The 13,276-nt window shown below is 36.5% G+C and overlaps 1 protein-coding gene across 2 annotated transcripts; it reads left to right on the plus strand.

Annotated features, from left to right (window-relative positions):
- The first annotated feature begins 1,977 nt into the window (after positions 1-1,977).
- On the plus strand, positions 1,978-7,932 carry lipg (lipase, endothelial). Of its 2 annotated transcripts, XM_084388886.1 has the most exons (10): positions 1,978-2,230; positions 4,033-4,217; positions 4,482-4,661; positions 5,543-5,654; positions 5,759-5,983; positions 6,080-6,322; positions 6,415-6,532; positions 6,667-6,888; positions 7,011-7,106; positions 7,248-7,932. In XM_084388886.1, exons 1-10 carry the CDS (start codon positions 2,128-2,130, stop codon positions 7,258-7,260), a joined length of 1,497 nt encoding a protein of 498 aa, XP_084245012.1. In that variant the 5' UTR covers positions 1,978-2,127; the 3' UTR covers positions 7,261-7,932. The 2 variants fall into 2 exon arrangements, with proteins under 2 accessions (XP_084245012.1, XP_084245011.1); XM_084388885.1 differs by having other exon boundaries at positions 1,993-2,230; positions 5,759-6,322.
- Positions 7,933-13,276: the final 5,344 nt, after the last annotated feature.

The following is a 13,276-nucleotide window of genomic DNA, read 5'->3' on the forward strand; positions in this document are numbered from 1 at the left end:
CCATATTTCCATGTTTTCCATGACTGTGGGAAACTATTATTTTACCTAAACTTTTCTTTTGCTTCTTGCACTTTTCCTTTAGGAAATGCAAATCTGGATTGCATTATGTGTTGAAACTCAATAGGCCTTCAGTGTTCACTTTCCAGGTCATTTACCAAAGAGTAAAACCTTGCATGAAACAAGGATTAGTAGCCTAACATTTAAACTGTATTAGCCAAATGTATTGTTGCATAACAGGGCAAATGTAAATGAAACAAGCGTGTTGTGCAGTGTTATTTTAGAATTGCAGATTTTTTATATATATATTTTATAAATTATCATTGAGTTTATTATCATTTTTATTAATATTTTCAATCAGTTTTTATTTTTTCAATTTTATTTTAATTTTAGTTAAAGTTTTAGTAATTTTGTTGTGTGTTTTTGTTCTATCGTTTTTTTTATGTCTATATAGTTTTAATTCATTTTTGTTTTATTTAAGTACGTCAAGTTAAATTAAATTAAAATTTGAAAAATTGTTTTATATTTTATTTAATTTCATTTAATGTTTATTTGATTTCAAGTAATAGATAAATAAATGTTATGATTTTAGTTTTAGTTAACCATAATAAACCTGGTGCACAGATTCATATCTGTCACATTCTATAAGCTTGCATGAGATACAATTTAGCCCTAAAGCATAACTGTTGCAGGAAATGCTACATTTATTAGTCTGTTAGTCTTTTTTTTCTTTCATTTGATGAAACACGAACTAAGTTAATAGGTCAATGTTTTTGATGTCAACAAGACCAAATGCTCATCTTCTATGCCACAGACAGAAAGTGGCCGATGAATAATGTGTTTTTGTTAAGCTCTATAGCTCTTTAGTATGCAGCCCTTGTCTTATGCACAGGCTTCATCAGGGCGTTTTCTAAAAGAGAATCCACTATATAAATGGAGGGAGGGGGCCAAGCTTTTTATATGACCCACTTGGATTTCACCAACATCCAGTAGCTAGTTCTAATTTTATGTTTGTCAAAATCATCTAAGACAAAGTTTGTCATCTTGACACTTCTGGCCAATAGCTGCCCTGTAATGTTTCATCGCATATGACCTCTGTTGTCCTATGATGAAGAAATTAGTAGCCTAAACAACTTGTGAATGTAGGTAAATATTTTGGTAATTTCAAACATATCTCTGTGTGACTTTACCCCAGTGAATATTTCTCAGAGAAGGTTTGTTTTTGAAAGTTCTTAGAAGTGTTGACAATATATATGCCTAAACCTTTACATTTCCAACATTACTGAGATTTCATTGAATACTAGGCTACTATTGACCACATCTCAAAGAGAATAGTCCTACAGTTTATTATTACTGAGAAGATCAATAATAGTCAAGTTAAGAAGTGTTGTTAATGTGGAAGATAGTTTTTTAATAGCCTATATGATAATATTTAATCTTCTAAAAAATATTCTCAAAAGCGAAATTCATTAATAGCCTAATTTTTTAGGTAAAAACTCAATAAAATTCCACCGCCATAAATTCAGTACAATTTAGACAAAAAAAGATACGATCATATTACAATTTTAGTTTGGTGTGACAGAATTCAGGACAGTTTTGTACAACGTTTTTGAAATAACCAACAAACAAAATCCAAAACCTAGAAAGAGCCCCGTCTCCCCTACATTGTAAAATCTGAACAACAATTGCCCCAAATAGACTTTGAAACATAAACATCGCATGTTTGTCTATATTTGTAAACAAGCACAGTCATGTGCAGTGCTGATGACTCGTTAACCGTTGGTGTGGTATGCTCCGTGCGTCAGTCACAGCACGAGACCCGGGAGGCATAGGGTTAACAGTGGCGTGAGAAAGAATGTGTGCCAGTCTTTGACAAACTCATTCAAACGTATATGCCACGCCCTCGGCGTAGACGCAGGGGCTTGACCAATTAGAGAGAAAGAATTTTGTCGTAGATATCTGCCGATGGTCAGATGACTGAAAAAAAACTATTTAAAACTCTAATGAGCAACCTGATACAGGTTCATATACTTTCCTGGCACCTCTCAGTGAAGGATTAATTCGGAAAACTTCCTCAGTTACTAAAGTTTGTCGAAAGAATAACTAAAGTATTTTACAGCTCTGAACATTATGTTAGAAAAATCAATAAGAATCGCAATTTGCTTGTGTTTTATCCTGTGCCATTCATTCAGTGCCATAGCTGCTGCGCCCGGCGAGAACGCTCACTCGAAAGGTAAGAGGACTCTTTTAAGTCTTTAGTTTACTAAATAATTGCTGTTAACGGATTTTTAATACTACGCGTTTACTTTAGTGTGCAAAAATTCCTCATTGTTTCATATTTTTAAGCTTTTCTGTTTTCAATCATTTTCTTTGCGGACAATGGCCAACAGTCCCGAATTCATTCAAACTGTAATTGAGAAACGCGTTTTTCTCACATTCTCAAAATGACTACGTGAATGAACCTGTCAATGGAAAATAAATAAAAAATAATGAATGAATGACATGAAAGTTTAAATATCCGCTTTCTTTGACGTGTCGGTGACTCACAAAAGCAAAACCCGGACAATCCACTTTCTGTCGGATGTGCCCTTTAAACAAACGTCCAGATAAGTCCACGTTTTATCAACGATCTGCCGCGTTGTCGACCGCAGTGACTTTGTGCTGGGAACTATATAACTTTTAAACGACTTGCCTGCATTAGCGGGGGATTTAAAAAATGAATAAATAAAGTAATTATTACTTTAACGTTTGTGAACAGTGAACGTTTGGAATATCGGGGAGCACCTTAACATAATTTGTTAAAAAGTGTTAGCTACTCCGTGTTTTTGCTCGATTTGATGTAAAGGTACCATATTTTATAACAGTAAGTTTTAAACATTAACTTCATGTATGTATGTAATACACACACACACACACACACACACACACACACACACACACACACACACACACACACACACACACACACACACACACACACACACACACACACACACACCTTATGAAAATTAACCATGTTTTTTTTATGGTAAAAGTTTAACCATGTTTTTTAGTGGAGCAATTACCGTTTGTATAGCCACAGTTGTACTACAAATACTATGGTTAGTGTCAAAACCATGGTTAATTTGTGGTTACCATGGTTTAACTACAATAACATGTTTTTTTGGTTTTATATGTAGTAAAACCATGGTTAATTTTCGTAAGGTGTGTGTATACAGTGGATCAAAACCTTTCATCAAAGTTATACATGAATTTAGAACAAAACCTGTTCTTGTCTTTGGACAACTTTGAACTTTTTTGATCCACTTCAAATGGTGTGTGTGTGTGTGTGTGTGTGTGTGTGTGTGTGTGTGTGTGTGTGTGTGTGTGTGTGTGTGTGTGTGTGTGTATAACACATATATATACACACACCTTACGAAAATTAACCATGGTTTTACTACGAATAAAACCAAAAAACGATGTTGCATGCATAGCCACACACACACCAAAATATAGGCTAACAACAACTCAAAAAAAAAAAACCCTGTTTTTAAGCATTAGTCTTGTAATACAAAGATGCGAAGACTTACGACATTTACACAAAGATGTACAACTTCTATCACCTCAGGAGGATTGTGATAATGTATGTGATTTCACCCCTGTAGCTCGTTTCTAATTGGTTAAACTGATGGTGTTTCAACACTCCAGCAACTTTTCAGCCCAAGTAAGGGAAGAAAGACCATGGTTTCATCCTCTTGATACTGCGTGGACTGTTTGTAAACTCTTGCGTCCCAAATCAAGACTATATTTGGCATTCTTTTAATGGTCAACTGGTTCAGAGAAAACAAGTTCTGCTCTCTCTACAGTCGCTCAATTGTTCAAGCTGGTCATTAAAACGAGATGTTGTCACAAGACTTGCTATGAATGAACTCGAGCTCAACACCTTATGAAACAAATAAGCTCTTTGAAATGCCTTAAGCACTATTTCTCCAATATTACATGTAGAGTTTAGAGATTTCACATAAACTCAATTCATCATTTTACTCCTCCTTCTAGATGATGCAAAAGACAACTTCTCTATGGATCCTGTGCGACTTCATGACCGAATCAAGTACAACATGCGAAAGTCTTTTGATCTTGATGATGACGGCTGTAACCTCCACCCTGGGAAAAAGGAAAGCATTGAGAAGTGTGGCTTCAATGCCACAGTCAAGACCATTCTCATCATCCACGGCTGGACGGTGAGACATTCCAGATTGTCATGTGCCTATGGTTTTAATATTGGATTCGACTTTTAAAAATGTTGACACCCAAGCCTCCACAGCCTTAATCTTCAGAAGGTTCCAAATATTTTATCTTTGAAACAATGATGGAGGTTTACCAGAGTTTTTCTTTAGTGTAGCAGTACATTCACTTCTCAGGTGTAAAGCGAATATTGGAATTTCACACATGATTGCTGGATCTTTGCTGGTTTGGTTTGGTAAAGGGTGTGTTATCTTTTACAGATGAGTGGGATGTTTGAGAGCTGGATGCACAAGCTGGTGGCTGCTGTTCAGAGGCGGGAGTCTGAGGCTAATGTGGTGGTGGTCAATTGGCTGGAACTGGCCCACCAACTTTACCCTGATGCCGTCAACCATACCCACCGGGTTGGGCAGAGCGTCGCTACCCTTTTGGACTGGCTCCAGGTACGTCTATATTATACACCCCGCTGGGTGTGTTTGTTTCTCTTTGTGTGCATTTGAGAGAACTGGCAACCGTGAAAACTCTGCTTGTGGCCTTATACATTGGTTCTTTGTTGGTATTATTCATCTTTTCTCAGGACAGCAGATGTCCTGGTGAAGTACAATTTGTCTTTTCCAGATGGGTCTGTTTAGTTTTTTTGTTGTTTGAGATGTTGGGAATTAGCCCATGGACATTATGGGTGTTCTCATGGAACAATACATATTCATGCATCAAAGCTGGGTTCCTTAGACTCTGAGGAACTCTACACAGGAAAGATGCAAGCAGTGTAAATGAGCAGCTGAACATATTAACCCCCCAACACGCGCACACAGATGCCCCAGCTGGCACTGAGCATGGCACAGCAATCATGTGCAAAAAAACATAATGACTTTTTTACATCTCAAAGCTGCTCTCATCAGCCTTGTGGCGTCTAAAAATGTTTTTCCCTCAGATAAAGTCTTTTCTTTTATAGCACATTTTTACATTTTGAAGGAAGTTAGACAAAGCACACAAATAAATAAATAAATGATTTATATTGAACAATATTTACTATTAAATTGCAGGATCTAAAAAAACTGTTTAGAAATGTACCTATTGGATAGTCATTTCGTTTTAGAAAATTTCACCTTCTGAATTTAGTTAGATGAAGCAAGCAAATAAATATTTTGCCTATTTCATTTTAATAATTTGTAGAATTTTAAATTTAGTTACATGAAAGAAAGAAATGACAATAAATAAATAAGACAAATAATTAATACAATTATATTATTCTATTTAATACTTATTAACATATATTAATAGTGATAATAATAGTTTTTATTGAATGTATGTCTATATTTGATAGGAAGAAGAGAAGCTACAGCTTGAGGACGTGCACATGATTGGATACAGTCTTGGGGCTCATGTTGCTGGATATGCTGGAACGTTTGTAAAAGGGAATATTGGACGTATAACTGGTGAGGTTTTTTCTTTTTTCTTTTCAAAACAAAGCTTTGGAATTGCTTAGTCTTTTTGCACACATTGAGGCCTAAATATCTAAATCTCTGTCCTTTTCGAACAGGTTTAGATCCAGCTGGCCCCATGTTCGAGGGGACGGAGTCCCATAAGCGGCTTTCTCCGGATGATGCAGACTTTGTCGATGTCCTGCACACGTACACACGGGGAGCTTTAGGAGTCAGTATTGGGATCCAGGAGCCAATTGGGCACATTGATATATATCCCAATGGTGGGGATGTACAACCAGGCTGTTCTTTAGGAGATGTGCTATCCACTGCTGCTGCAGGAAGTAAGTACTTCAGTTTTGTTGCTGTTTTGGCAATTTCCAACTCTCTTTCATGGTTGCAAACCATCATTTTACCACATCTGTCTTGTCACCACACAGACTTTGTGGAAGTCATGAAGTGTGAGCATGAGCGGGCAGTGCATCTCTTTGTGGACTCCCTCATGAACAAGGACCACGTGAGCTACGCCTTTCAATGTACCGACCCTGATCGCTTCAAGAAGGGTATTTGTCTCAGCTGCAGGAAGAACCGCTGCAACAGCATTGGTTACAACTCCAAGAAAATGCGTAAGAGGAGAAACAGCAAGATGTACCTGAAGACTCGCGCGGACACGCCTTTTGGCGGTAAGTAATTATAGCGTCCTTTCAAAGTCACATGCTGTAATGTTGAGTCACTTTGCTTGTTGCAATATCAAACTGTTTTTTTTTCTCTACAGGTTACCACTACCAGATGAAGATGCATGTGTTCGACAGGAAGAATGCAGATTCAGATCCCACTTTCTACGTCAAACTACACGGATCCCATAATGATACCAATAACCTCGGCGTAGACATGTAAGCAGCTCATGATTAAGATTATATTGCAAAAATATTCTCCAATTAACTGGTAAACATTTATATGGGCTCTTTTGAATGTGAAAGCAACTTCAGTAAGGTTAAAATCTGACCTGGCATCTCTCTTCTCACAGTGCTGAAGGAGTTGGTCTGAACCTCACAAACACATTTCTCGTCTTCACGGAAGATGACATCGGTGACCTGCTAAAAATTTCACTTCGCTGGGAGGGCCCTTCCGATTCCTGGACGTCCGTATTGAAATACATGAAGGCATCATTCTGGTCCTGGTCGAGTAAACGGGACAAAGTTTTGGAGGTTCGGAGGATCAGAGTCAAAGCAGGAGAAACGCAGAAGAAGTAAGTCTTGGAGCTCATTGGTTGCGAATTTGTGAAATGACTCATTTTACACCTTAAAAAAAAAAAAAGTAATTTATTTTTTAACTGTGTTTGTTAATCTTGTAATATTGTTTCTTTCACAGGTTCACCTTCTGTGCTGAAGAGACGGAGATCTCGCCAGGGCAAGAGATTACATTTGTTAAATGTCGTGATGGGTGGGAAGTAAAACCTAGGAAACGGTATGTATGCATGTTGACTATTCACATTATGCATTATTTTGTGTGTGTATATATATGTTATATACAAATAAAAATATTATAATACATATGTATGTAAGTAAATATGTGTATGTTTATATTAATATTTATTCATTTTTGCAGATTGCACTACTGAGAGGAAGCACTGTTACCCAGGGACCCAAGGTGGCACAGGGCCTGAGCACTTTTGTTTGATTTGATACACATTTGGTGGGATAAGGCACCAATATCTGTTTCGGTGGGTAGAACACAACTCGTGCTGCTCATGGCCAGCTCAGATGGGTGATGATTGCTGGTTACTGGACTTGCTCAGGGCATTTTCTTTTTCTACCAGTGGGCTGTTTTGGATGGTTTGAGATTCTAGGTCTTCATCTTTTGATACTATTTGTATGTTTTCTATTGTTGTATTCAGAACATCCGTTTTATGGATCTCAGACTCTTCCTTAACAACGAAATGCTTGTTATATATATTTTTGTAAGTTTTTAATTTATGAAGAAGGAAACAAAAAAAAAGCACTGTAAAACCAAGCTTATTTATCAACCTAATGCACACCTTGTACCAAGGCATAAATTAATTCTCTCCCAAGTTATCTGGTGACCACTTTTACATGTGTCTGTGGATTTCAATAGAAAGAAGGATTTTATGTGAATTCACAGTATTATTTAAGGTCAGAAGAATGGAGAGAGCCACTCTGTTTGTCTTCGTAAAAATGTTGCACGTTTCTGTGCCTTGTTTTGTACATGTTTTGTGTATATAATGTTTATATAAAATGTACGAATAATTTGTAATAAAATTACCTTGGATCCACTTGTCATTTATAGATATTATTGGTATGATGCATTCTATTAACAAACGTGTTTTGAAAGGATGGTGTGGTATTAATACTATTCATTTTTTTAATACTTGAATGCTGAGTATTACTTTTGCATAATACTTTTGTATAACTTACAGTAAGCTGATTTGCATTTATGCAACTTGAGTAGGTTATAAAATATGCTAATTTGCTTGCCTAAGGAACAAGTCTGTTCTTGTTCTGTGTCACTTGCCATCTGTGACGGAATGGTAGTGAAAAGTGACAAACCGGTGTGACTGACTTTCTTCCGTGGAAGACAAACGAAGAATTCATAAACATTGCTAGTTGCTCTTTGAAATTACAGAGGACTGAAGACTACAATCTTCTAAAAGATTTAAAAGCATCATGGATGTGGAGTTAAACCTGAGAATGTATCAGACTGGTTTTGTGAACTGGATCTGTCCTGAAAAGATCCAACTCGAATGATTTGTTCATGAATCAAACATTGCATTTACTATACTTTTATGGTGGTTTAGCATCCTTTTTGATACTTGAAAACTTCAAGAAGACCCCCATTCATTGAAACAGCATGGAAAAGAACAGAGTGGTCATCCAAGTTTCTTCTTCTATAGGAAATTAAGTTGTACATGTTTGGAAAAACATGAGTACAATTTTCCCTTTTTATGGCCTTGGGCCCAGTCCTTATCAGCAGCCATAAATACTAATAGTATCTTCTTTTTTTTTTAGAAGGAATAAATAGACTAGAAATAGTCTAGAGTTTTACTAGAAGTTTCCTTCTCTTCAGAGGAGTGATCTAGAATCTTCTTGCAGTGCTGCTTTCAGAAATGCTAAACAGGGTTAAGTATTTCTGGAGAAAAACCTCTCAGGAATGTTGAAATCTTACCGGACGATTTATCAGTTACTAGTGTAAAAGGAAAGCGTCAAGACACCAAAGAAATAATTGTGAATGAGGTGATGGGAAACAGGAAATATCTGTTATCTGACACAATGGTTTCAGTGGATAATGCTGATACGTTACAGTAGGAACATTCTCACTGCATCTCCAAGCAAATGACGTGTCATTTATATCAGAGTAAATGGCTTTTCCTATATGCTAATTAGAAAATGCACATGGAAAGTCAAACCCTGAACCTAACCGTAACCCATGTAGTTACTTTATTTTACAAAGTACTAAAATAAAGTGGTTAAGCAATGAGAACGGTTTGCCCCAACGGTGGAAAAACACAAGCTCGTCAAGAAGTGCACGTCACGTAGTGGAGAGCAGAGCACAACCTAACGCTTTTTGACTGTCTCAGTTTGTGTAAACCTTCAGAGTGTTTCTTTTTTCCTTCATCAATTTCACACGTGTATAGTACAATTATGTGGGTTTGTTTCATTAATACAGTGTATACTTTTTTCTTGATTTACCCCAAAAGAATAGAAGTGTAGCCTACATTGTGTACATTTACCCCAGAGGTGGGGTACATTGTAACATGTAAGGGGCACATAGTAACATGGCCATATGACAGATTAAAATGTTATCTGATCTAATCAAAAAATCAAATACAAGACAAACTAAAATATTTTCTCAATAAAATACAATTATTAACTTTTTCATATAAAATAATGCCATTTTTTTATAATTAAAAATAAACAAATTTTTGAGTTTGACAACAAACACACCATAAAACACAGCTAGACAGCATAATTAATCATTTCTGAACATTGACTCTCAGTCTTTATTCACCTTTCTCCTCAATGTTTCTCAATATAATTCATAAAAGTATAGAATAGAATAGCATTGTTCTAATAGGGGCACATTGTAACGCAGTGTTACAACGTTCCCCATCTGCGCAACTGATTTAAACCTGGTTAGTGTCTTCTGCTAGTTAGCGAAGCATTAAAGAATTATCTCAACTGTTAAATTTACTTTTGCTATAATTAAATAAATGTTCAGTGATATCTTCCAAATATTTCTGATTTTTTTTCTCTATAGTGTTGATATGGCAACTAGTACATACATACCGGTACACTAGTTTCGTCATGCTAGCATGTGTGGAAGTATTTGAGAAACAAGTGTATTACAACTAGCCCGCATTAGTTTGTGCCCCGCTCACCCCTATGTCAGCGGTCAGACAATTTCAGGCACCCTTGAGATAAAGCTTGAACTTCATAATGTAATTGTTGACAACACATGCAGTGCTCGTGTGATTATGTATTGGTTATAAGCAGAGCATGCTCCATGACTGTATACCCTTTGATGGCAGAGAGCAGAATGTTCCATTCAACCTTCTCCGAATGTTTTGTTTCGTCATGCAACAGGCTGTTGTGCAAACACAAGAGACCTCCTTGTCCAGCTGTGTGCAGCATGTGCTTAAAGCAGAACTGACCTGCCGAGAAACACATGTTCTCATTGCCATTTTAAACCTGTGAATGTGTGTACACAACTTATTGATTGACTGGTCGTAATTTTACTCAAGTAACTATTCAAACACAATGCACTTGGCACGTTACCTATTGCTCAATGTACATTATGTGGGTGCAGAATGATGTATGAAGGAGATTGTTGATGAATAATTATTCTTTGTGCTGTATATATTACATTTGATGGCTGTAATAAGGCGCACGACGAAAGGAATAGGGAAACAAAAATGTCTTTATTAAATCTACTCAGAACACTTAGGAGATAGAAGCAGAAGGACGCAACTTAACCACATAAACAATGACGACACCGGACACAGAACTAAGGAAACTCTGTGCTTAAATACATGCATGGGGAACATAATCAAGGTGAACAGAAACAGATGGGAAACTAACTAAAACTCAGGCAGGCAAAACAGGAACAGATTTTATTTTCGGTTAATAATTTTTAAACTTAAAGCTGCAGTACGTAGTTTTTCCTCTTTGTCGCCATCTCTGTTCGAAATCTGCTATTGCAGTTATTCGCGGAATTATCAACTTTACGTGGGTTGTGCCTCGGCACTAGCCTGGTTGACACCAGACCCTTCTCAGTTGTAACTGAGAGTGGGTCTGGGGAAGGTTCATTCACAGCCCATTTCCAAAGGGGCGTCACCAACGGACGTCGCTCAAATGCCTCTGGGCGCAATTGGATAGACCTAAAACCAATCAGAGTGATCGTCATCGTGTAAAGCCCGCCTCAACGTTTGTGATTGGTGCCTCGATTTGGAAAAATTGGAAATGGGTGTGAATGGGCTGTTGACGAGACGGACTTGCAGAGCAAATCTCAAATTTGCCGGAAGTTCGTCAGGGTTTTCCCAGGCTACCTCGGTCCAATGTTTTGAGGAGAATGTGCGGCTGTCAGTCACCGCGACGGTTTGGATACTGTCATCCGGAATCATAGATTCTACTTTTTGGAAGTATGACCCACATAAGAATTTTCACTGGAAAATGTCATCTGAACAAGTAACATCCACTTTTGTTCTGATCAACTAGGGGAAAAAAACATTGCAGTAAAATGCGCTGATTAAATCTAACGATCGCTTATCATATGACGTCAAACTGTGCAAATTATACTTTGTTCTCAAATTGTTAATGTTAACAACATAAGCATTGCGTGACTACATTTAATGTGTATTAGGGCTACCTGTTGTTCAGTACTCCGTAACTGTATGAATTAAGCGAACAAGTGCGCTACTGTTACATAATTGAACCATTGAAATGTCTTACCTGTGCAGCAGAAAAAAAGCCATCTCTGCGTCCGTTTTGAACCCCTTCGCGCCCGAGTTCACGCCACCTTTCAAAAGCCCTTTCGATATTTATCCTTGTTTTCGCATGGGCCCGGTTGCAGTCTCTTTTTTTCTGTAGCCACTCCGAAGTCTTTTGCATTTTACAACGGGTGAGTCTCCAGTTGTCACTGGAGATTGTCGTTTGAACCTTTCTGATTCGCCATCAAATTGAAAAGTTTAATTATATCAAGTGCTGTGAGAAAAGGCTATAAATCTCCACCTCCAACATCCTCACACACAATATAGCCTACTAGCTGAGACACCTTCTTTATGTGTACAGACGTGACGTAATGACGCAAAGACATGCTCGGATTTCCCGTGGAAATCCACCAGTATCGCTGGAATTAAAAACATTATTACAAGCTTACCGTTTTTGAATCGAGCTACAGCAAGAGAGCTTTGAACACTGGCTGGTTATGTATTTGCTCAAAAATTTATTTGGGATAATTTTTAACCAAAAAAGTTACGGACTGCAGCTTTAACTCAACTTAAACTTATTTCAGTTTATTGCCAATGCAACATTTCTAATTTACGGTTAGTTCGAGTTTTTCAACTTAAATTTGTATTTAATTTAATTTCAGCTTTATTTCAATTAACAGAAATGTTTTTAATAGTTTTACTGTTAGTTTTAGTTAACGATAATAATAATCTATAATATAATCTATAATAATAATAATTTAACTTACATGTACAGTGGCCCCAGATTATGTTTGGACATTTTTTAAAATTGAATTGAATCAGTTACATATAGCCTAATAGAAAGCAGAATCAAGACGTGAAGGGTTATTCAAGATAGTACAGTGTCAATTCAGTGGCTCTGAAGTGGCTTTTATCACCTCATTAAGTTGTGAATGTTGTGATAAGTAAAAGGAAACTGTTTTTATCTGACAGAGGTGTCACCTTTCTGATAAGACTGATACATTAGTGTATTGTATCTCCATGTGAATTACATACCACACTATACTGTATGTAAGTCTATAACTTTTGTCATGTTTTTTATAAATTTTATTTTATAATTCATTTTAGGGACATTTTCATTTAAAAAAACAACAACAATCAAAAATAATTTACATCCCATTCCATGTTCCTGTCTTTCTCTGTGGATCGGATTTGTATTTCGGACTGTTTACATACTCTGCCTGGCATGGACTATAACCGTGGATTACATTTGTTAATAAACTGCGTTTGGATTTTCACTCTGTCTGCTGAATGCTGTCTCACCACCACAACCAAATCATTACACTTGCATAATTTTTTATAGGCTGTCACTTTATTATCACTTGTCATTATTATTATTATTAATATTATTATTATTATTAAATAAAAAATGGCCAAGTGAAAGTAGGCAATGATGTCTTTTAAAAAAGATTGTTCACAAGAATAGGAAAATAGATTTTGGAATGTGGGTGTGTGAAAAAGAACCTGAATGTCAGTAGGGTGTGAGAATTATATGGATTCTTGCACAAAATACTTGTATCCTTTGTGCCTCTATACATACTGTATAATGTTTAAAAAAAAAAAATGTTATTTACTAAAGAAATAATAATGTAAAAAAGTTCATTGTTTTAATAAAGTGAAAGTATGGCAATGACTTTTCTTGCGAAACAGAAAT

Source organism: Rutilus rutilus, assembly GCF_951802725.1.
Source record: "Rutilus rutilus genome assembly, chromosome: 19".
NCBI lineage: Eukaryota > Metazoa > Chordata > Actinopteri > Cypriniformes > Leuciscidae > Rutilus > Rutilus rutilus.